Below are 26399 nucleotides of genomic sequence, written 5' to 3' on the forward strand. Positions count from 1 at the left end.
CTTGTTCATAAAAAAACGTTAAGTTCAAAGTTTCCTCTTCTTTATTCACCCCATCTGTAATTTGTGGTTTTCACCCTTCTACTCTACTCTTTCCGATTCACCTGTATCTCTAATTCACCTTGATCGGAACGATTGAAGAAAGAAAGAGAATGGTGGCCCCTTTCGCCCAGGGGGCATCGTCGGAGAACTGGATATGCGATTCATGGTGGAGTGTTCACCTTGCTTGGAGTGGATTTGACATGCGCAAGATCTTTCACATCACTTTTTCTGTTTGTTGTTCTTCGATTTCCTCTCTTTTCTATTGTTATTAATAGAACACTCGTGAATCGATATGATAAGTGATAAGATAAGATTGATGAGATGAAGCTTCGGTTTATGATATTTTCTGAGAATCTTGAAGTTATCATGTCTACTAATAAGAGAGGACTCAGTTACAAGCTCGGTGTTAATTGTACGTGGTGTTGATTTTTCTGACTTTGATTTTGTTTTTTAGGTTTTGTTTGGATTTGATTGAGATTTTTGTTAATTGTAATTTGGCGCATTTAAAATTTAACCTATACAGGCTTTCAAGTAGTTCCATGTTAGTTGATACTGAAACTGAAAGTGAAGATGATGGTAACAAATTGATTATATTCTATGTAGTACTTTTCATGTGATCCTTTTCTATCACTTTTTGATTCATATTTTATCATACAGTTTTCTCTCCTAAACAATCGGAAATGGAAGTGCGCGGCCGCGAAAATACTCCATTTATAACACAAGGGGTTCAATCTATATTCTCAAGTCAAATACAAGGCAAGTATTAATTCCATTTCAGCTACCAAATAAGTTTGTTTTAGTGAATTTCAGTTTTAGATTTGATTTCATATTTGTGATTATTTAGATGCATCTTTTAAGAAAGGATACAATACAAAACACAGAAGAGGAAAATCAGAAATTGTGCATGCTCAGTACATAAATACTAAGGAAGTGAGGGTAGCGATTGGATCTTGGAATGTTGCTAGAAGACATCCATCCCAGGATCTTGATATTGATGACTAGATTTATGCTGAATAACCGAGTGATATTTACATTTTCGGGTGAGTAGTTCATCGAACATAGGCATAATTGGCTGATATATGTGATCGAATATCGCGTGTTATCCGTTTGTTTAACACTTCAATTCTTTATGGCTATTCATAATTTTAATGAAGTAGTTCCACATAATGTTGACTTTATAATGGTATGTATTGTTCACTAGTCCCTTAAATGTTTGACTTTTTCTTGCATAACATCTATTATTCTAACATTTTGTAGCCAACTTAAAAGGTTATGCTTGAAGGGAGAGTAGTGCAAAGTGGAAAGTGTGATGAACTTCTCAAAGCAGGCCTATATTTTGGTGCACCTGTGTCAGCTCATGAATCCTCAATGGAATGGAAATAGTAGAAACAAGTGATAAAACTAGTGATGATTCAACTCAATATCCAAAACTTTCTCACATCACATCGATAGATCCTCCACCTGGAAGGCAAAGAGAATTCGAATTTACAGTGAAGCAAACATCAATTTCTTTTTACACTGATAGTTCTTTCTTATTGTCATATATCTTGACTGTTATGTGATGTGTCTAGCTACTTGAATGAGTCTCTCTCTATTTGATACACATGTTACCATTCTCTTTTTGTTGTTGCCTTGAGTTAAATGCAGGGCCGGCCCTGGGCCAGGGCAACCAGGCCCACAGCCCAGGGCCTAAAAAAAAATAGGGCCTCAAATTTTGTATTATGGGCCTTATAAATAAATGACTAAATTGTATATATAGAACTTGGGTTGCAATATAAACAAACATGTGCTCGTAGCCTGGCGGAAGCGTAGTGAAACCTATAATTTGAAGGAAGCGGGATCGAATCCTGGTGCGGTCAGAATTGTTTTTTGTTTGTTGTTATTTTCTGTCTTTTTGAATTTGAATGTACTTAAGGCGCTGCTGTTGGATGACTGGATTACCACACCAAATTTGCAACAATTCCCCTTCTTTATTGCCATTAAATTTGTTTTTTTTTCTTTTTCAATAACTAATAAATCTTAATATTAATATATAGATAAATATTAACCTAATATATATTAACCTAATAAATATTAACCTAATAAAAATTCACCTCTTTCTCTCTAACAAAAGGAAAAATAGTGACTTTTTTCTCTCTTCTTCTTTGAAACAAAAGGAAAACATAAAATTCAAAAATCAAAATTCAAGGTTAGTTGTTCAATTTTTTTTTCTTTTTTAATTGGTAATTTCTTCTTCTTATTTATTGTTTATTTTTCAATTGGTATAAATTCTTCATACAAATTAAATTTCAAGTAAATGTTAATTTTATTTACTAATTATTTTTTAATTTTTTATTTATCGGTTCAACTTCAACGTTGCAAAATTTATCGGTTCAACGTCAACGTTGTGAAATTTATTGGTTCAACTTCAACTCTTCGGGATTGATCAATTTTAATTTCAGGTTCTAAATTTTTTTCATTATTCCTCTATGCCTCCTAAATTGCCTCCTAAGATTAGAAAGTTTGATTCTGGATATGAGAAGCGTAAGAAAAAGAAAAGACTTTATGAGTTAACTCAATCTCAATCAGGAGCTCTTGATAAATTTATTATAAAAGAACCACAAATTCCTAATGAAAATCAAAATGTTGATGTTGGAATTATTGAAAACATGGTTTCTACTGAAAATATGGAGGAAAATGATAATTTAGATGCTGAAAATATGGAGGAAAATGCTAATGTTAATGATATCGAAAACGATAATTTAGATGTTGAAAATATGGAGGAAAATGCTAATGTTAATGCTACTGAAAATGATGATTTAGATGTTGAAAATATTGGTGCTGAAAATCTTGATAATGCTAATGACAATGGTGAAGATAGAGATATATTTGATCCAGCAATATGGGATTCTCTTGAGTCTAGAATGATTGATTTATTGGCAACAAAAGGTCCTAAAAGAGATTTGTCTATTGTGAAGGGTTCTAAAGACAAATCATTTAGACGTTTTACGGCTAATTTGTATACTAGAGTTTTACCAAATGGGGAGAAATGTGATAGAGATTGGCTTGTTTATTCAAAAAAGCTTGATAAAGTGTTTTGTTTTTGTTGTAAAATTTTCAAAAAAGGAATTGGTAGAGGTCAATTAGCAAATGAGGGTTTTTGTACTTGGAAACATGTTGGTGAAAGACTTAGAGAGCATGAGACAGGCATCGAACATGTTCACAATATGACTACTTGGTATGAGTTGCGTAAAAGAATGCAAAATTTTCAAACTATTGATAAAACAACTCAAAGGTTGATTGAGAAAGAAAAGGAACATTGGAAAAATGTTTTAAAAAGAATTATTTCAATAGTGAAATTTCTTGCTAAACATAATTTGGCCTTTCGTGGTTCTAATGAGAGATTGTACCAAAATAGCAATGGGAATTTTTTAGGCATAATTGAAATGTTAGCTGAATTTGACCCTATTGTCCAAGAACATGTTAGACGTATTACTGATGATAATATTCATTTTCACTTTCTTGGACATAAAATTCAAAATGAGTTAATACTTTTGCTTGCTTCTGCAATTAAAAATGAAATCATTAGAAAAATCAAACAAGCAAAGTATTTCTCAGTGATACTTGATTGTACTCCTGATGTTAGTCACCAAGAGCAAATGTCTTTGATAATACGATATGTGGATGTTTCTTCAAATACTGTTAGTGTTGAAGAATCTTTTTTAGGATTTTTGAATGTGAATGATACTACCGGTCAAGGGCTTTTTGATGTTTTACAAGATGAATTGAAAAATCTTGATCTTAACATATTTGATGTGCGGGGACAAGGTTATGATAATGGGTCAAATATGAAAGGAAAACATCAAGGTGTACAAAAGAAATTTTTAGACCTAAATCCAAGAGCCTTTTATACTCCTTATGCTTGTCATAGTCTTAATTTGACATTATGTGATATGGCTAACTCTTGTGGTAAAGCTAAAGATTTTTTTGGAGTTGTTCAACGCATTTATACTATTTTTGCTAATTCTGCTAAGAGATGGCAAATTTTGAAAGATAATGTAAAATGGTTAACGCCAAAATCATTGTCATCCACTCGTTGGGAGAGTCATGTAGATAGTGTCAAAGCTATTAAAACTCAAATGTCGGATTTTAGAGAAGCTTTACTTGAAGTGTCAGAAAAGGATCTTGATTCTAAAATAAGAAGTGAAGCTAAATCCTTAGCAACAAATGAGCTTGGTGATTTTGAATTTTTAATGGCGATAATTATTTGGTTTGAAATATTATCTACAATTAATGTGGTTAGCAAGCTCTTACAATCAAGGGATATGGTTATTGATGTTGCTATGAAAAAAATAACGGGATTGATTTCATTTTTTAAGGAATATAGAGAAATCGGTTTTAAAAATGCCTTGAATTATGCTATGGAAATTGCTTTTGAATTGAATATTGATCCAGTATTTCCTCAAAGGCGTGTAATTCGAAGAAAAAGACAATTTGATGAGAATTTGAATGCCCCACCAATTGAGCTATCTGAAGAGGAATCTTTTAGAGTTAATTATTTTCTTTACCTTGTTGATCAAGCTGTTGTATCTCTTAATAAGAGATTTGAGCAATACCAACAATATGAAAGTGTTTTTGGGTTCTTGTTTACTTCTCAAAATTTAAAATCATTGGACGATGCAACTTTAGAGTCTTGTTGTAGTCATTTTGAAGCAACATTGAAACATAATGAGCAATGTGATATTGATGGGAAAGAATTATGTCTGGAGTTAAAGTTGCTAAGAGATACGTTGCCTGGAGGAAATATTGGACCTATTGATATATTAAGATTTTTGAAAGGCATGGATTTTTATCCTAATACAATTATTGCATATAGAATTTTATTAACTATTCCTGTGACAGTTGCCTCTGCAGAAAGAAGTTTTTCAAAATTGAAATTGTTGAAGTCTTACTTACGGTCTACCATGTTACAAGAAAGACTTAATGGATTAGCATTATTAGCAATTGAAAATGATTTGTTGGAGAATATACAATATGAAGACTTGATTGAAGAATTTGCTTCAAAAAATGCTAGAAGGAAGACTTTTTTTAAGTAGTTAGAATGTATTTTGATAATATTGATTAAAATATGAACTTTTTTTTGTGGTGCTATTGATATTATTTTTTTTAAAGAAAATTATATTATGTATTAGGGGCCATTTTCATTATTTGCCCAGGGCCTCCAAAAAGCCGGGACCGGCCCTGGTTAAATGAGAATACCAGATATCATAGTGTCAACCACATAATAATGGTTCAAATCACAAATAAACTTTTTTCAAAGAAAGAATTATCGTCTTCTAGTTTTCTCTATGTCTTTAGATACTTTCTCATTGATTAGTTGCTCCCTTATGGCTTGCTTGTAGGTTGGGGGAAGATGTGATGGGAGAACCAACCAAGTCCTTGGAAATAATTGACCTGGATATGCGGGTTGCTGCTGTCTGATTGTCAAAGAAGATGAAAGCAAACTATCTGCTATTGCAAGGTCTTTATTTTCTTTATGACTTTAAATTTGCAAGGTGTTATGGCTTGGTTTGGTCATTTGTATTTTTAATATATATATATATACATATTAAATTAACATTTTAATTTAATTTAATCTGTAACTCATTTGTTTAACCACAATTTTATTCTCTATCACTATGTCAATGTGTTTCTCTCTTTTATGTTTCATGGGATTATTGGCCATTTTAATAGTTCGTGTGCTGTTATTTAAAACTTTGCACGACAGAACATCGATGTCAAAAACATTTAAAATCTATTTCAGCCATAACAACTCAGAAGTAACTGAAGTAAAAGCCACATACTCTTCCTCATCAAATGATCTTGATACAATTTCTTGTTTCTTAGACTTTGATGATACCAAGAATTCACCAAAGAAGATGCAAAATCATAGAGATATGCATAAAAGAATTTGGAGAAAAAAACAATTCCTTGGCCTGATGATGTTTCTTTCAACTACTGCAGAAATATATGATAGATTCCATTCAATTAAGGTGTCTAGGTTTACCCGAATATAGACAGAGTTTATTCACCGAATATAGATACAACAATCTACCAATCATTCTTCTATATTTAAAAACATATTGAAGGAGAGAACAATCTTCATCATTAAAACTAATACTAGGATCTATAGAGATAGAAATGGCTTAGCATCAATGAAACCACCATCCATAAGAAGTTGTAGTGTATATTTTCTTTGACACAAATGATTTCCCTTGCATGAACTACCAATTTCAAGACCAATGAGTTATTTGAGATCTTCTAAAAGCTTCAACTTAAACATGCTTTGGAGTAAGACCTGAGTTTCTTGAACCAAGTTGGAATTAGGTCTGACAAGGACAATATCAAGTACATATACTAAAAGAAGAATAAGGGAATCACCTATTCCTTTGGTAAGCAAGGAAATGTTCAGTTGAGGATTGTTTGAAACTATTTTGCAAAATTGTTGTGGAGAATATTTTATATCATTGTCTTAAAGCTTGTATTAATCCATATAAGGAATTTTCCTCCTCACTTGATTAACCAAGTGGAAAATCCATATAAGTTTCTTAAAAATATCCCCATTTAGCAACCATTTCTTAAAAATATCCCCCAAGTGAGCTAAATTCCACCAATGAAAAGTTGTAAGATTGAGTAAACTCTAATAATTGTAAGTTTTTCTACTTGGGAAAAGGTATCTACGAAATCATGTCCATGTTGATGACTATACCCCCCTTAGCAACCAATCTAGTCATATACTTGTCAAAGGATCCATCAGTATTGAATTTAGTTTTATATATATATAATGATTTTCTTGTCATGAGGTAAAGGTTAAATCTGTACAAATGTGGTTTTCTTCAAGAAGTTCAATTTCTTCACTCATAGCCTTGCATCATTCAGAAAAGTTGGCAACTTAATAATGAAATTAAGTTTCATGGACTGAAGAGACTTGCAAGCAGTGTTTTAAAAACCGGACCGGCCGGTCAGACCGGTTAGACCGGGAACCGGGATAACCGGTCTGGTTCAATAGCTGGATCGAGAATGTCATTGAACCGGTGTGAACCGGTCAAAACCGGAGTAAACCGCTAAAATCGGAAAAACCGGCGGTTTTTATGAACCGGTGATTTAAATGTATTTTTCAATTTTTTTATTTTTTTTATTTTAAAAAATTAAAACAATGTCATTTTGACTATTTTAATCAAAAATTAAATAAATTAAAAAATTAAAAAATGGTTGTAGATGCGGTTGATTTTGTTACAGATAATTTTGATATTGAAAAAGGAAATTTCGACATTAAAATAACTTTTCTTTTATTGAAATTAAATTTAGTAGACAATGGAATTATTTTGTTATAATTAAATTATGTTGCGATTAAACTTTTGTTTATGTTTTATAATTATGTACTATTTGATTGTGTGTGACACCTATGTGTAAAATTTGAATTTAAATTATGAATTTGTGAATTTTTTTATAATATGATATTTTCAAAAAATTTAAGTACTAGTTATATTTTGTAGGGACTGAATCATCCGGTTCGATAGATGTTATACCTATATAATTTTATTATAACGACCGGTCTATTCAACTGAGTTATCCGGTTTAACCCGATTTAATCATGCGGTTCGACCAATGACCCAGTGGTTCGACCAATAAACCAGTGACCCAGTACCCTCACCGATTTGATGTCCGGTCCGGTTTTTAAAACACTGCTTGCAAGACAAGAGCTTTGGATGGAAAATATTATTATATGAAAGGGGGTTGGGATAAAGAGTGTAACAAAAAAATCCATATAGACGTGTTTTGATTGTTCCCCTTAAAATTTTTTTTTCTAACAGACCTCAAAATATATAAATGTTAGTGACTAGGCTTAGAGATGTCACCACGATATTTGAAATAACCGTGGTGACTTGGGTGTTGTTGTGTAGGCGTTTTGTAGTAGTGAATAGGACTTAGAGAGGTCTAGTTTTTTTTGGGTTAAAGGCCTTTTACCCCTCTGCCATATAGGCGTGTTTTGATTTTCCCCCGCTTAATTTTTTTTTTGTAACATACCTCACAAAATATATTACCATCACAAAAAAATGCCACATGTGCATCATATGCACAATCAGCGTTTTTTTATTGTCCACGTAGGCATTTTTTGCACAAAAAAATGGAACAGGGTCTTTAATGATTTTGTGAGGTCTGTTACAAATTTTTAAAAATACAAGAGTATGCAGATATATAGGTGAATCTTTTTTTTTCTCTCCTACATTTTGAAATAAATAATGTAGGAGAGAGAAAAAAAGATTCACCTATAATCTCCACCATTTATTTTAAGATCCAATGGTTCAGATTCATTCTCACATTCTCATATATATATATATATATATATATATATATATATATATATATATATATATATATATATATATATATATATATATATATTTATATATCATATTAAATTGAAATAGATTATGTGTGTGATGTATGATACTAAGATGTACTTGATAGTAAATCTAATGGCTCCTATAAAATTTGGAAAAAAAAATTAAAAAATAAGTCTCTCACGGTGAGAGACTTCATTTTTCAAACACCTTGTTGTGGTTTTCAAACAATAACCTATAGTTCTTATGCAAGGAGTATATTGATAGGAACACAGAAAATCAGACTGCTAATGGTACCTTTTATCTGGCAAAATAAGCAAAAGAGACATTATTATATCATTTATTTTGACATTACATAAAATTGGGCATTGGAAAAGTTTATTTTCTAAAGCTGGAAATAATACTAATTAACCATACATACATCTAGTTTTCAATGAAAATGTCTAGACTATTATTTAATGAATTCTTTCCAAGCTAAGATCGAATCCATCCAAAACTACAATATTACTTTTACCAAAACTGTTACATAAATTAACTGTGTGTGATGATGACATTGTGATCCTTATCCATTACTTTAATAAATGGATGCCAATTTAGTTCAAAGTACTACTTTTATTCACTAATATCCACCGTACACACTAAACATAATTCTCTTTTATCTATTTTTTTAACTTAACTAACAACAAACTCGTACATTCGGACGGGTTCTGATACGTTACATGCAATAATTGAAGATCGCATTTGTTAATTAAGAAAATAATTAGATAATCTATAATATAAGAAAATTAATGGCTCTGGAAAACTCAACTTTAACCTTTCTTCTTTACCCTCCACCTCATTGATTTAGGGGCAAATTACGTCTAAAATTTACTTTTTGTGACTAAATTGTACTATTGGTTACAACTCAAATGTTGTTACTTTTAATTGTTACAAATTGTAAAGGTATATGATTTTAGTAAGAGAAATGATAATCTTACATTTACTTTTGACACTTACACCGTATAAACTACGGTTTTATTTTTTTATTATGTTTAAAAATATTTTTTTTCTTTTTGAAATACCTAGGTTGTATTATAAAGGCTGTATTTTGAAGGGTGTAATGATACGGTGTTGAATTTGAGTGTACAAATAGCAGCCCTCTTTTAGTAACTAAAGTAGGACAAAATGATAATTGATAAAGTACACCATTGATTACACAAACACTTTTTTGTTGCATTGCTGGAATAGAGACCGTCTGATTTCTATTGCTATCCATTATTTTATATAAAAAAATATTCAAAAGTTGCTTTTGTACTTCTAAAATTACTTCTTCTTATCTCTCTATTGATTTACTAATATTCTTTCTCTCTCTTTTATCATCTTTTCTATTTTCCTTCTTTCTCTCTTCCACTCATTTAACTCTTCCATTTCTTCAAACTTCTCTTTTCTCTGTCAAATCTACATTCTTCCTCTTCTCTCTTCATCTGACTTTTCCATTTTTTAATTCTTCCCTCATGGTTCTTCTATGGTGGCTTCAAACATAACACACTAAACCAAATCTACTGCAAAGCTTTTATTTTGAAACCCTAACCGATGTCACAAATGGAAGTGATGCACACGCCTGTTTACTTCGAGAAATTTGGTGTGCATGGTGATATGAAAGTTGTTTCCATGGAGGTTCTTGAATCGATCCGTAAGAATAAGGTTTGTCTTAAAGTTTGAATGCTTACTCCTATGGGTTTCTTAAGTGTTGATTTTTGTTGTTTTTTAACATCATGAAACCTTCTCAAGGTTTCAATGGTTGTGTATGTTTCCAACAGTTATACGAAGAAGATGGAGATATTTTTGTGGGTTATGGCTTCATTTCAAGCAAGGAAGTAGAAAAGGCAAATATGATTTTTTTTGATGTGGTAAGAAGTTTAAGCTTTTATCAAATTTGTTTTTACTATTGTTCTATTGTTATTTTAATTACAGATCTAAATATATATTAATTTCTGTTACAGAGCTGCAATATCTGAAAAATATGAGTTCAGATAGATCTTTAAAAATTGATTGTGAGAGACATTTTCATGACAATTTGTTACAATATATTTCTTTTCTTACGTTGTTAGGTTGTGTGCGCAGGTTGTGGAGGAAATCTTCTTCTTTCCGATGAGACTGAGACGATAGCTAAGAGTTGAGAGATATCTTCTACACCATTTGCAAAAGGTAATACTTAACATTAAGGTGGAAAGGTGGTTTGACTATACCAGTTCCCTCCCTGTGCTGCTAAGTGGTCTAATAATATCCAATTGCAATTATATTTGTTTAAACTAAGGCTTTTATCATAACTCTGTACTCTTTTAAATTCTTAAGTTATGGTTTTCTGTTTCCATCAGGGTTCAGGGTGATCTGCTTGCTATATAGACTATGGTGAGATTGTGATTATTTGTAAGTTGAAATTCCATTTTAATGTAATTTTGTTTTGAATAACATTGGAAGTTTTTTCGATTTCTGTGGTTGTTGCAATTGCAACAGGTCGTGATTGTGAACTTCAGTTGCTTGGAGCAAAGGGGTATCAATCAGAATCGGGGAGACGGCGGCGGCTAAGTGGTATCAATCATAAATGTAATGTAATTCTGTTTTTCTTAATCATATAGTGAAAACTAATTTAAAACTCTCCATAGGTTGCAGTTTTCAATGTATATGATATAGTTTTCATTCTCATGGATTCCAGGGCAAACATGGAGTATAAAAATTCACAAGGTAATTAATACTTTACCTTCCTAAAATTCAGCTGATTACAGTTTCAGCCCGACATAAACCATTTGTCGTGTTAGATTTTTCATATCACTCACCATGTGTCTTCAGCAGTGGTTTTTCAAGTATGCAACAGTTGTTATTCCCAGTTTAGCCCTTGAGTAAGGTGTCTATTTTGAGTGTTAGTCAAAGGGAGGCCATATATGTCATTCCTTTTATTGCCTATATAAAGGTCTTAGTAGTGTTGTAATTGGTTGAGTTTGTTTTGATTGAGAAATCTTATAGAAGTCTTTATTATTGTCTATAGAGGTTTTTAGTGGATTTGTGTTTTATGTTGTTCACGCACTCCAGAAAAGTTTAAGAGTTGTAATTTTCCAATGTACTGGATTGAGCATTCTTTATGCCTATGTTTTAATGCATTTTATTTTTTAATGTTAAAATAAAATTCATCTAAGAACATAATTAATATGTATTTTTAGATTGAATATGTTGAACCTTATTTTTTCATTATGAATACTTAGTGGTATGTATATATACAAAAGTATTTTAGAGTTTAATATTTTCTTTCATCGATAATTTCAGCTCTTTTAGAAATTTTAATAATATACATTCAATTTATGTCCCCTCCCTTGCCTAATTCTTATTAATTTGATTTTTACTCATTAAATTTCTAAATTGATACGGAATGATGCATTCAATTTATTTCCTTTTATACTTAAAATTAACACTTAAAATTAACACTGTTTAAATTATAGTAAATTATTACTTCTTAGTGTTATGTTATGGCTTTAGAAACAGTGCAATGATTACAATTAAATATAAATAAATTACTATCAGTTAATATTGAAAGTTTCAATTAGCTTCTATTTTAATATTGATACTTATAAATAAATTTTGAATTTAATTGAAATATACTTACACTACACAGTTAATCACAACCGTTGATAAATTAATAATATTTAATCACAACTGTTAATAAGTTAATAATATTTAATTTTTTTTAAAAAATAATATAATTGAATGGTCATGATATAGTGATGATGTAAAACTTTTTACACTCACAGTGCATAGTAATTAAACTCATAAATTTTATATTTGATGTAAATTATCAAAAGTTGCAATGTATAGTCATCCACATAAAAGAAAAATAGAACAATTGTTTCTCCACTAAATAATTCAAATGGATTATAATTGCTTCATTAATTCAATCTTTATCTTTAACTTAACGGTCTAATTCAAATAATTTTATAAACTGATATTTTACGTGAAAAGTGTATTTTTAATTCAAATATTTTTATAAATAATATTAAAATATGGGAAATTAATGTGTGGTTAATTCAAATATTTTTATAAACGATATTATTTTTACATATAGGTAAAAATTACTACTAATTCAAATATTTTTATAAAAGATGTCCAAATATAGGAAAATAATGTATGATTAATCTAAATATTTTTATAAAAAATATTATTTTTATATACGGGAAAAAATATACTACTGATTCAAATATTTTTATAAATAATATCAAAAATATTTTTTTTAATTATTTAATTTATATACAAATGCGCATAAAACATACCAGTACCCGTGCATCCGCACGGGTATTTTACTAGTTAACAATAATAGTATAGAAAGATGACCACAAAATAAAATTGTGGAAAGTGATTTAAAAATTAAAGAGGTGAATGTTAAAAAATCATTTATATTCCATGTGGGCCAAATATAGTTGATGTCAAAGTTTTTTTAAAATAGTTATTGAATAAATTATAAAATCATAATTACATTTATTTAATTTCTTTGTGAAAATATAGAATGAAAGCCCAAAATGAGATTTGTGCAGCCCAACCAAACAATAAACGATACTTGTAAAAGGAGGTCCACCCAACTCTGGTTTTTCCTCAGAAGAGACATGAAGTAGAATAACGTGTACTTAATATTGTAAACCACAATTTCATTTAAGTGGTAAAAGAAGAAATATATAGGTTATAATCAAATGTTATGTTTAATAATAATAATAATAAATAAATAAATAAATAATGAAATGAAATATTTAACCCAAAACTTAAAAAAGAAAAATAGATATACCGATTTTTAAAATAGATTGTCTTAATAATGGGCTTTGAAGCCCATATAACAAAATGCTTAAGGCCCACGATTGCAAATTGAGTACATAGATCAAATAAAGCTTACATAGATCAAATAAGAAGTACTTATTAAGAAAATAGATCTATTGTTACTAAGTGTATGTATATCGAGCAAGAGGTATTAAATAATTATAGATGCAAGTTTCATCCTTCATTTGAATATATTTAATGTTTGATTGCCATAGATTGTCTGCTGTTCATTTGAATATATTTAATGTTTGAATATGTAGAACAGATGTAGTACTGTCTAGTGTGCACTTCTTTGTCAGCATAAAAGTTGTTGAAGAGTAGACATTGCATGAAAAAGGAAACCCTGAAACCTCAGTTCATAGAAAACGGGCTTTGTTATAACAGGGTGAGCCCCTCTGTATATTAACCAAATATAGTGTGTGGTACTGCTTTTGGTTCAATGAATTCAATACTCATGATTTGGTGGCTGTCAAGTTCATTCGTACAAGCACGTATGTGGGGTCTTAGTGTTGGTTTCAAACCATCTTCTGTTTTTGTACAATTATTATTTTGGGTGTGGAAACATTAAACTCATTTTAGGACTGATGCTACTCTGAAAAAGCTATAATAGAGGACAGGACCACTCATCCAAATTGGATATTGGATGCAGAAACTGCAGGATTTTACCTGTCTTACTCTTTATTCCTGTTTTACTTGTCATTGCGTAAGATACTATACTACAATGACAATTAGTTCAAAGTACTACTTTTATTAACTGTGTGTGATGATGACATTGTGATCCTTATCCATTACTTTTACAACATAATCCTTACCACTAATTCTTCAAATATGCATGTAACAAATTCAAGAAAACTATGAATTTAAAGTCATTCTTCTTTTATTTTTATGTAGGTGGCCGGGTTTCTTCCAAACAAAACGTGTTTTCTGATTCTTTATATATTAGGAACTCCATGTTCCCCATCATCAAATGATTCTATATTCCGTGACATTTACATTCCAAGCTAATTAATCAGTTCAAAATAATCAAATTACTTAAATTATTGTACCACATATTCTTCATATATACATTGAAAAAGCTTACCTTGGTTTGATTGAAATGCAAAAACTGAAATAAACTACTTTGTCTAAAATTACCTGAAAATCATCTCTAGCTCACCAATGCAATCAAAAACATTGTGTCTTGGCCGTCCAAGTATCACAGTAGGGTCATTGTTAAATGGTTTAAAATTCACAAAACATTAAGTTTCAACTATGAACAGAGTGAGAAATAAATAAAGAGAGATTGAAATGAAAGAGGAGTTTCTAAGATACCCTATAATCAGAGACGAAAACACATAAATTCATCTCAACAGTCACTCACCATATACATATCTGTCAAAAACACATAAATTCATATCTTAAACGTTATAAAACAATACAACTTCACAAAATTAATTATTGTATTTTGATGAAATAAATTTAGGTTAAAAATATGAATGCATACCCGTAAGATTTTCCTGAAGCCATTTTGAATTCTTTAGGCTATAAACGCCTCGAGTCATAATGCAACAAAGCCGCCATAGCTCCAGCAAATAACAACACCAAAGCTGGATTAGATTTAGCAAAACAACAAAGATCCAGTAATGAATCTAGTATCGACTATCAGTATATAAATTCCACCACCAAGGTCCATCTGATAAAAAAACATTAAATATTTAATAAGATTAAACTCAAATTCATGAAATTAAACTTACAAAATAACGGGGAGAAGTGAATCGATTAAGAATGAAAAGAAAATTTGATGTTTCTAGAGAACTTCAAGCTTTCAAATAGCAGGCAAGAATGAAACAAAATCGCAAGCCTCGCCTCGACTAATGCGATCTTCCATGTTTCTAGATCTGAATCAGTAGAGGAAAGGAGTTCGGAGGGAGAGAACTGCAAACAAAAGAGGAAAGGAGTTTGGAGGAGGAGAACAAACCACAGATTTGGAAGATCAAGAGGAAAGGAGTTCGGAGGGAGAGAACTGCAAACAAAATAGGAAAGGAGTTCGGAGAGAGAAGACACAGTTGTATTGAGAGGAGGGAAATGGAGAGAGAAATCAGATGTAGGAAAAGTATTGCAAAGATGAAATCGTATAATGAGGGAAAAGTATTAGGAGGAGGGAAAAATGAAATATTCAATCTCACCAATGGTTATCTTACAGTTGGCATTGTTGTTGTACATCCATAGTACACTTAAGACCTTTTATTTATGTATTGACCGAAACAACCGGCGCCGTCTAAGGTGAGAGACGTCCATAGGTCTCTCACCGTGAGAGACCATTTTTTTTTTTTTTTTTCAAATCAATCATAGCCATTGAATATGCCATTGGATATGAGGTGTACCATTATTATTATAGATCTCTCCACACTCAATAAAACACTCATGTTAAATTGCTCTCATTTCTCTCTCCATCTCTCACATCTTCTCTTTTCTTCTTTATCTCTCACATATATTTATTACTATTAAATAAATAAATATTAAATAATTTGACCTATACTTATTGTACTATTAACAATAATTAGTTTCACACTATTTCTCTTACAAATATGATTTTTTTTTTACATTTTTATTAATAATATTTTAAATCAATTTATTATATTTATAAGTTTTTAAACATATTAATTCATTCATAATCATTGTAAAACTTTGTTTTCAATTAAAAGCAAAATTTTATTAAGATTACAATAAATAATAGTTAATTTGTATTTAAGATAGTAGTATTTAATTCGGTAAAAAACAGATAGTATTTAATTTTTAGATTAATAATATTTTAATTTTAATTTAATTATAAGAAAAAGTGTGTTATTTTTCAAATACGGAAAAACTGTGATATTTTTCAATCAACAAAATATATTTACAATACAATAGATGTTATGTTATTGATTAAAAAATAATAATTAAAAAGAATTACAAAGACATTGCGGTCTTATATAGATGCATCCTATCAAATATAAAGATAAATATACTATTTAAATTTAGAACCTATTTTTATCAACTTCCAAGGTATTTTAATATTTATGTAAATTAACAATAATGTTAAATTATTCAATTAATTTTTGTTATACTATTTTTGAATTGATGATAATATTAAGTATTAAATTATATGAACAATAATTATAAAATTTGTTTTAATTGTTAATAATGTATTAAATTATATGTTTAATCTTTTAAATATACGCGTAAAGAAATATTTTGATCCAAATTCTATTAAAATAATTAATAAAAAAATCGGTGTCATTGATTTAAAAAGACGAAAAAATAAATATGTCAGTTTATAAGTTGTTGATTAATACAAAAAAATTCTAACAATAATTGTATTAAATTTTTTATTAAAATATATTAATTGGTATTAAATTTTAAATTTGTACTATATGATCATTATAACAATAATAATTACTTTTTTTTGTACAATTAGTAAAAAATAAAAGTAGCTATACTTAAAATAATTTAGGAATTTAAACACGAGAAAAAATATATTATTATTTTTAATTATTTTTATTAATAATATTTTTATTTTGAAATTATTTTTAATTTAAAATACAATAAGTTTTAAGAGAATATATGTAAAAGTGAGCTATATATTATTAATAATAATTTTTAAGAGAATATATGTAAAAGTGAGCTATATATTATTGATGTAATAATTTAGTAATATATGTTATTAATGTGAATAAGAGAAATATATGTCTCTTATAAATTTATTTAAAATACTTCCGAATTAATGAGTAGCTGGAAATAAGTTTTTGATTGATCAAAATATTTTTATAAATAATATCGAAACAAAAATAATATTTACATATAGCAAATATATTGGTCCAAATAATATTTACAAATATTTGTTAATGAAAAAATGTCAAAAAAAAAAGTAAGAAGGGGAGAGGGGCGCTTGCTGTTCACATTTTTAGGATGGATTTTTTTGTTTTTTTAACCAACATAAAAATGATGATTTTTTCAATGATAAAGATTATCACTATATTAATTATTATTATTACCAGCTTTATGATTAATAAAAAAAATTGATTAATATTTAATATAGGTTTCAGATATTTATTTAATTTTTATTTATTTATTAAACAATTGACTAAGTCAACTAGCCCTAGTACTATTCATCTTCTCTATCACCAACGGCGGCCGACCATCCCCACCCCTAACCTTCTGCATCACAAAAAACCCCTAATCCAACTACTGATTCAAGCCCAGAACAAAGAAATTGTGAAATTCAAAAAGGAAAGATTTTATTTTCATCATCAAAACTTTATTACAGAGAAATCTTAACAAAACCGGAAAAGGAAATCAAACATAAATTGAATCAAGATCAAATTACATACAAATTACAACTCAGAATTTGTAACAAATTGAATCTCTAATTTCCTAACTCAGAATTCTAACGCATAAACCAAATCGAAAATCAATCATAAATTTTGAAACGTAAAATCAATAATTTTCCTAATCGGAATCTCTAATCTACACCTATAAGTGAAAATCTAAGATCCATTGCAAAGGGGGAGAAAAACCGGAGCCGAAAAACTCAGAGTGAGGATTCGGAGATTCAGAGTTGATCTATCTTCTTCTGGTGACTTGAAAACAACATCTGCTTTAGCCTGCAATAACAGAGTAAACAACTCCATTTAAACATATATGAAGATTCTTCCAAAATTGTATTCAATTTCTAAACACACAAAAAAATAAATTAAATAGAAAAATCAAAGAATATGTATGAGATATATGTATGAGATGTATGCGATCCTGAAGGATTTTGGCGCTTCAGCAACGGCTTGACCGGCGTGTTGGACGACGGTGTCGGCGTGTTGTTCATCATCTCTTTTTTGGAAAAAGCCAAATTAAAGAAAAGCACAAGAAGTGCTAGCATTACAATAGTTTACAAACAAGAGAAGTTAAGCACATATTGCAATGTGGATACCAACCAAGCCAATTTCAATCCGGCCTATTTTTAAACCTGCGACAGAATCCTGCATTTACCATCATAAATTAGAAACTGGTGAGGCAAATTAACGAAGCAAAGGCTAAACATCAATAAATAAAACCTGATATATTGGTTTGTCGAGGGGATATAAGGTCTCAGCAGCAGAATCCCATGTTTTCCACAACTTTCCTATCTCTTTCATTATTGATAACCGGTTATCAAATGAAGCTGGAAAGGCCGCAAATACATCAACAGCCCGAGATGAAATACAAGCTACACACATGAAGTAACTCTGAAACATGTGATAAAAAAGTTAACAAAAAAATAAAACAGACCCCTGTGTATATATAATTACATTGCTCTTTTGACAAGCTAAGATCAGAGCAAAAATCTAACCCAGTAACTCTTTTACACCATTTTAAGAGATCCCTGCCATGTAGAACCAAATGGACATTAATCAAAAGAAAAGTAACAATAGCACAGGCAGCTTATAATTATTCTTAATACCTTAACGAGAACCTGCCGAGACAATAAACAGATTGCCGACCATATATTATCAAAATTGTAAATCAATACCTATAAGTTCGCTTGCATGAAGCTCCAAATCAGGATACCTCACTTTGACTATATGTTGCAGATCTTCATTTTCTGGTGGTTGAATTATTATTCTTTTCCAAAGGACACTAAGTGAACCTTGACCTTAAAGGACAGCCAGAGTCAGGATCTAGTTCATAATTCCAACACATAAAACAATAGAATTTTAAATCAACAACAATAGCAACCTATAATTCCCACTCCATGAACTCTACAACATTGATCAAGAGATATCATTAGAACAAATTAGAATAGAGAAATTAAGAAACCCTTTTCCACACAACCCAAAAATAAATAAATATATATATATTTTTACGATGCGGAAAGAGATTAAAATCGAAACAGGAAAGCTAAAAAAAACTAAGAATTGAATTGAAGCCCCAAAAAAGTAGATTAAATAGAATATCAAAACCTTGATCTCTCTGAAGGGGGTGAAAAGACTCTTCTCAAGTTTGGAATCCAAATCGAGAATTTTAGAACGTTTCTTCTCTGAAGGAGCAACACGATAGAAATCATTTAAGTGTGTTTCTTACATAAGGAGATTGAAAATGATTATAAAAAAAAGAGAGTTTTGATGGTGGAAACAAGGAGATAGGCGGGATAAGTTGTCGCTTATGAAAAGTACAAAATTTGTAGGCGGGATAAATTGTCGTCGCTTGTGAAAAGTGCAAAATTTGTAGGCGGCATAATTTGCCGCTTGTGAAAATGGAAAAATTGGTAGCTTTACATTTGTGAGAAGAATGACAGTGTATTAATAGTGCAATAATAAAATATTTTAAATATTAGTATAATTTAAATATTTGTATTGATAAAAGTTATTAGTGTAATAAATTATTACATAATTATTTATTTATATTTAACTCTCGTTTCTTAATAAGACTTAAATATTACTTTTAATTAATAATTTTATTTTATATTTATCTAATTTATATATTTTGAATATTATGAATAAGTTATTTATTAGTTTACAAAAAATAAATTATTATTCTTCTATATCATATTGTTATTGTTTTTAATTGGCGATAATGATAAATTAAATAATTAGAATAAATATGTTTTAAAAATCAATCATTAAAATTAGTAATATATATATATAAATATGATAAATATGATAAATTAAAGACAATGCACTAATTATATTATTTAAATTTGTCTGAAAAACCAATTTTATATATATATATATATATATATATATATATATATATATATATATATATATATATATATATATATATATATATATATATATAAACGATGAATGGTCAAATTCTACTCATAAATTATTCTATTTACTGTCAATTTAAACTTTTGATATCATTCTATTTAATCATTATAAATGACCCCTTAATGACTCCATGATTATTCCTAAAAATAGTCTCTTTCAATTTTGGTAAAAAATAATTTTTAATTTATCCAATCATAATATATAATCATAAAATAAAATATATTTTTCTGACTATTTTAAAAACTAAAGTTATTCTTATTTTAAAAAATGTGATTCTAAATATAAGAAATTATGATGCCGAATATTTCAAAAAAAAAAATCAAGATTCTAAATTAAATAATCAATTTATTCTCAATTTTAATAATTTTCATTTTTTTTATTTAACTGAAATTCTGCTCTTATTAGCATTTTATTTTTTTCAAAAAAAAATTATATATTATTTTTTTTTTTTGGTAATATTTGTTACAAAAACGTAATTTTTAATATTTCAAAAATATAGCTATAATATTTTAATAATTTAGGCAAAATACCATTTTTGATCCCTTATGTTAACCTCGAGATTCATTTTGGTCCCTTAACTTCAAAAACTGTCATATTGGTCACTTAACTCTTCAAAAGGTGTCATTTTAGTCATTTTTATCACATTAGCGACATAAAAACTCAAAATGGTTCACACATAGTTCGACATCATCAGTTGAATCCCTAATATGGTTCATACATAGTTTACCATCATCAGTTGAATCCCTAAAATGGTTCACACATAGTTTACCATCATCAGTAGAACCCCTAACATGGTTCACACATAGTTTACCATCGTCAATTGAATCCCTGACATGGCTCACACGTAGTTTACCATCATCAGTTGAATCCCTGACATGGTTCACACGTAGTTTACCATCATTAGTTGAATCCCTGACATGGTTCACACATAGTTCGACATCATCAGTTGAATTCATGACATGGTTAACACATAGTTTACCATCACCAGTTGAATCCCTGACATGGTTAACACATAGTTTACCATCATCAGTTGAATCCCTGGCATGGTTACACGTAGTTTACCATCATCAGTTGAATCACTGACTTGGTTCACATATTGTTTACCATCATCAGTTGAATTCCTAACATGGTTCACACATAGTCGACCATCATTAGTTGACTATCTCACAGGGTTCACACATAGTTGGACATCATCAGTTGACTGTCAGACATGGTTCACACATAGTTGACTATCATTAGGGCATTCTAACATGGTTCACACATAGTCGAACATCATCAGCTATTTGTCTGAAATGGTTCACACACAGTTTACCATCATCAGTTAATTCCCTGACATGATTCACACATAGTTTACCATCGTCAGTTGAATCCCTGACATGGTTCACACATAGTTTACCATCGTCAGTTGAATCCCTGACATCGTAGACACATAGTTCGAGATCATCGGTTGAATCCCTTACATGGTTCACACATAGTTCGACATCATTAGTTGATTCCCTGACATGGTAGACACATAGTTGAAGATCATTAGTTGAATCCCTAACATGGTTCACACATAGTTCGACATCATCCGTTGAATCCCTGACATGGTTCACACATATTTGGACATCATCAGTTGAATCCCTGACATGTTCCACACATAGTTCGACATCATCGGTTGAATCCCTGACATGGATCACACATAGTAAGACATAATAAGTTGAATCCCTGACATGGATCACACATAGTAAGACATCATCAGTTGAATCCCTGACATGTTCCACACATAGTTCGACATCATCAGTTGAATCCCTGACATGGATCACACATAGTTCGACATCATCAGTTGAATCCCTGACATGTTCCACACATGGTTCGACATCATCAGTTGAATCCCTGACATGTTCCACACATGGTTCGACATCATCAGTTGAATCCCTGACATGTTCCACACATGGTTCGACATCATCAGTTGAATCCCTGACATGGATCACACATAGTAAGACATCATCAGTTGAATCCCTGACATGTTCCACACATGGTTCGACATAATCAGTTGAATCCCTGACATGTTCCACACATAGTTCGACATCATCAGTTGAATCCCTGACATGTCCCACACATGGTTCGACATCATCAGTTGAATCCCTGACATGTTCCACACATGGTTCGACATCATCAGTTGAATCCCTTACATGGTTCACACATAGTTTACCATCATCAGTCGAATCCCTGACATGTTTCACACATAGTTCGACATCATCAGTTGAATCCCTGACATGTTCCACACATGGTTCGACATCATCAGTTGAATCCCTGACATGTTCCACACATGGTTCGACATCATCACTTGAATCCCTGACATGTTCCACACATGGTTCGACATCATCAGTTGAATCCCTGACATGGATCACACATAGTAAGACATCATCAGTTGAATCCCTGACATGTTCCACACATGGTTCGACATAATCAGTTGAATCCCTGGCATGTTCCACACATAGTTCGACATCATCAGTTGAATCCCTGACATGTTCCACACATGGTTCGACATCATCAGTTGAATTCCTGGCATGTTCCACACATGGTTCGACATCATCAGTTGAATCCCTTACATGGTTCACACATAGTTTACCATCATCAGTCGAATCCCTGACATGTTTCACACATAGTTCGACGTCATCAGTTGAATCCCTGACATGGTTCACACATAGTTAGACATCATCAGTTGAATCCCTGACATGGATCACACATAGTTCGACATCATAAGTAGAATCCCTGACATGGCAGACACATAGTTCGACATCATCAGTTGAATCCCTGACATGTTTCACACATAGTTAGACATCATTAGTTGAATCCCTTACATGGTTCACACATAGTTAAACATCATCCGTTGAATCCCTGACATGGTTCACACATATTTGGACATAATCAGTTGAATCCCTGACATGTTCCACACATAGTTCGACATCATCAGTGGAATCCCTGACATGGATCACACATAGTAAGACATAATCAGTTGAATCCCTGACATGGATCACACATAGTAAGACATCATCAGTTGAATCCCTGACATGTTCCACACATAGTTCGACATCATCAGTTGAATCCCTGACATGGATCACACATATTCGACATCATCAGTTGAATCCCTGACATGTTCCACACATGGTTCGACATCATCAGTTGAATCCCTGACATGTTCCACACATGGTTCGACATCATCAGTTGAATCCCTGACATGTTCCACACATGGTTCGACATCATCAGTTGAATCCCTGACATGGTTCACACATAGTTAGACATCATCAGTTGAATCCCTGACATGGATCACACATAGTTCGACATCATAAGTAGAATCCCTGACATGGCAGACACATAGTTCGACATCATCAGTTGAATCCCTGACATGTTTCACACATAGTTAGACATCATCAGTTGAATCCCTTACATGGTTCACACATAGTTAAACATCATCAGTTGAATCCCTGACATGGTAGACGCATAGTTCGACATCATCAGTTGAATCTCTGACATGGTTCACACATAGTTCGACATCATCAGTTGAATCCCTGACATGGATCACACATAGTTCGACATCATAAGTAGAATCCCTGACATGGCAGACACATAGTTCGACATCATTAGTTGAATCCCTGACATGTTTCACACATAGTTAGACATCATCAGTTGAATCCCTGACATGGATCACACATAGTTCGACATCATAAGTAGAATCCCTGACATGGCAGACACATAGTTCGACATCATCAGTTGAATCCATGACATGTTTCACACATAGTTAGACATCATCAGTTGAATCCCTGACATGGATCACACATAGTTCGACATCATAAGTAGAATCCCTGACATGGCAGACACATAGTTCGACATCATCAGTTGAATCCCTGACATGTTTCACACATAGTTCGACATCATAAGTTGAATCCCTGACATGTTTCACACATAGTTCGACGTCATCAGTTGAATCCCTGACATGGTTCACACATAGTTATACATCATCAGTTGAATCCCTGACATGGATCACACATAGTTCGACATCATAAGTAGAATCCCTGACATGGCAGACACATAGTTCGACATCATCAGTTGAATCCCTTACATGTTTCATACATAGTTAGACATCATCCATTCATCTGTAACATGGATAACACATAGTTGACCATCAACAATTCGTTTGTAACATGCTTCACACATAGTCAGACATATGCACGTGACTCCTTGACATGGTTAACACAAAGTTAACAATCATCAGTTGAATCCCTGACACACTTCACACATAGTTGACCATCATCAGTTGAATCCCTTACATGGTTTACTAATAGTTTAACATTACCAGTTGAATCCCTGTATCACGGTTCACACATAGTTAACCATCATCAGTTGACTTCCTGACATCGTTCACACATAATTTACCATCATCAGTTGAATACCTGACGTGCTTCACACATAGTTTACCATCGTTAGTTGAATCCATGATATGGCTGACATATAGTTTACCATCATCGGTTGAATCCCTGACATGGTTCACACATAGTTCGACATCATTAGTTGAATCCCTGACATGGTTCACACATAGTTCGACATCATCAGTCGAATCCCTGACATGGTTCGCACATAGTTGGACATCATTAGTTTAATCTCTGACATAGTTCACACATAGTTTACCATCATCAGTTGAATCCCTGACATGTTTCACACATAGTTCGACATCATTAGTTGAATCCCTAACATGGTTCACACATAGTTCGACATCATCAGTTGAATCTCGGACATGGATCACACATAGTTTCACATCATCAGTTGAATCCCTGACATGGTAGACACATAGTTTGACATCATCAGTTGAATCCCTAACATGGTTCACAATAGTTCGACATTATCAGTTGAATCCCTGACATGGTTCACACATAGTTTACAATCATCTGTTGAATCCCTGACATGGATCACACATAGTTCGACATCATCAGTTGAATCCCTGACATGGTAGACACATAGTTCGACATCATCAATTGAATCCCTGACATGTTTCACACATAGTTCGACATCATCAGTTGAATCCCTGACATGGTAGTAACATAGTTCGAGATCATTAGTTGAATCCCTGACATGTTTCACACATACTTCGACATCATCAGTTGAATCCCTGACATGGATCACACATAGTTCGACATCATAAGTAGAATCCCTGACATGGTAAACACATAGTTCTACATCATCAGTTGAATCCCTGACATGTTTCACACATAGTTGGACATCATCAATTGAATCCCTGACATGGTTCACACATGGTTAGACATCATCAGTTGAATCCCTGACATGGTAGACACATAGTTCGACATCATCAGTTGAATCTCTGACATGGTTCACACATAGTTCGACATCATGAGTTGAATCTCTGACATGCTTCACACATAGTTTGACATCATCAGTTGAATCCCTGACATGTTTCACACATAGTTCGACATCATCAGTTGAATCCCTCACATGCTTCACACATAGTTTGACATCATTAGTTGAATCTGTGACGCGGATCACACATAATTCGACATCATCAGTTGAATCCCTGACATGTTTCACACATAGTTCGACATCATCAGTTGAATCCCTGACATGGTTCACACATTATTTTGGTTATTATAACTATGTGTTGTTATTATTATTACTATTATTACAATTATTTTGGTAATTATTATTATTTTTATTATTATTATTATTATGGTTACTATAACTATGTGTTATTATTATTATTATAATTAATAATATTATTACTAATATTATTATAATTTTATAATAATAATTATTATTATTACTATTATTATTATTATTATAGGTCAAAATAATTTATTTAAACATTACAATAATTGTTTTTGAATAAAATAACTATTAATTTAAATGAACGTGAGATTTCTAAATTTATTATACATAATTTATTTTTTAAATTTAAAAAAAAAAAAAAATTAACGTGAGATTTTTTAAGGTAAACATGATTTATTTATTAAATTATAAAAAATCAAATTCTACAAACTAAATTTAGCGTCAGATTTATTAAGTTAAACTTTATTTATTTTTTAAATTTAAATAAACATCAAGTTTTTAAATAAAAAATAATATTTTTTAAATTTTAAAAAAAATTTAACGTGAGATTTTATAAGATAAACATAATTTATTTTTTATATTAAAAAAAATCTAATTATACAAAATAAATTTAGCGGTTAGATTTATTAAGTTAAACTTTATTTATTTTTTTAATTTAGATAAACATCAAGTTTTTAAATAAAAAACTATATTTTTTTAAGTTAAAAAAAATTAAAACTAACGTGAAATTTTTTATGATAAACATAATTTTTTTTAAATTAAAAAAAAAAAAAATTTACAAAATAAATTTAGCGTCAGA

General features: G+C 30.8%; 3 protein-coding genes across 9 annotated transcripts; 2 read left to right on the plus strand and 1 right to left on the minus strand.

Moving 5' to 3' along the window:
- The first annotated feature begins 2507 nt into the window (after positions 1-2507).
- Positions 2508-5499, plus strand: LOC131649282 (uncharacterized). The gene is made up of 4 exons (XM_058919053.1): positions 2508-3069; positions 3196-4346; positions 4398-5035; positions 5421-5499. The coding sequence occupies exons 1-4, from the start codon at positions 2508-2510 to the stop codon at positions 5497-5499; spliced, it is 2430 nt and encodes an 809-aa protein (XP_058775036.1).
- A 4265-nt stretch (positions 5500-9764) lies between these two features.
- On the plus strand, positions 9765-11606 carry LOC131646250 (isocitrate dehydrogenase [NAD] regulatory subunit 1, mitochondrial-like). Of its 5 annotated transcripts, none has more exons than XR_009297370.1 (5): positions 9765-10085; positions 10173-10291; positions 10506-10589; positions 10760-10811; positions 10899-11606. XR_009297370.1 is itself a non-coding variant. In XM_058916349.1 (3 exons), exons 1-3 carry the CDS (start codon positions 9975-9977, stop codon positions 10548-10550), a joined length of 246 nt encoding a protein of 81 aa, XP_058772332.1. In that variant the 5' UTR covers positions 9765-9974; the 3' UTR covers positions 10551-11606. The 5 variants fall into 5 exon arrangements, 1 of the variants encoding a protein (XP_058772332.1); XR_009297371.1 differs by having other exon boundaries at positions 10760-10793; XR_009297369.1 differs by having other exon boundaries at positions 10760-11606.
- Positions 11607-17543: 5937 nt separating this feature from the next.
- LOC131646251 (uncharacterized) lies at positions 17544-19299 on the minus strand. Of its 3 annotated transcripts, XR_009297372.1 has the most exons (6): positions 19187-19299; positions 18757-18879; positions 18577-18609; positions 18302-18472; positions 18182-18226; positions 17544-17857 (listed from the first exon to the last, which is right to left on the minus strand). XR_009297372.1 is itself a non-coding variant. In XM_058916350.1 (5 exons), exons 3-5 carry the CDS (start codon positions 18479-18481, stop codon positions 17741-17743), a joined length of 342 nt encoding a protein of 113 aa, XP_058772333.1. In that variant the 5' UTR covers positions 18482-18609; positions 18757-18879; positions 19187-19299; the 3' UTR covers positions 17544-17740. The 3 variants fall into 3 exon arrangements, 2 of the variants coding, with proteins under 2 accessions (XP_058772333.1, XP_058772334.1); XM_058916350.1 differs by having other exon boundaries at positions 18302-18609; XM_058916351.1 differs by having other exon boundaries at positions 18577-18879.
- Positions 19300-26399: the final 7100 nt, after the last annotated feature.

Source organism: Vicia villosa, linkage group LG2 (genome assembly GCF_029867415.1).
Source record: "Vicia villosa cultivar HV-30 ecotype Madison, WI linkage group LG2, Vvil1.0, whole genome shotgun sequence".
Taxonomy (NCBI): domain Eukaryota; kingdom Viridiplantae; phylum Streptophyta; class Magnoliopsida; order Fabales; family Fabaceae; genus Vicia; species Vicia villosa.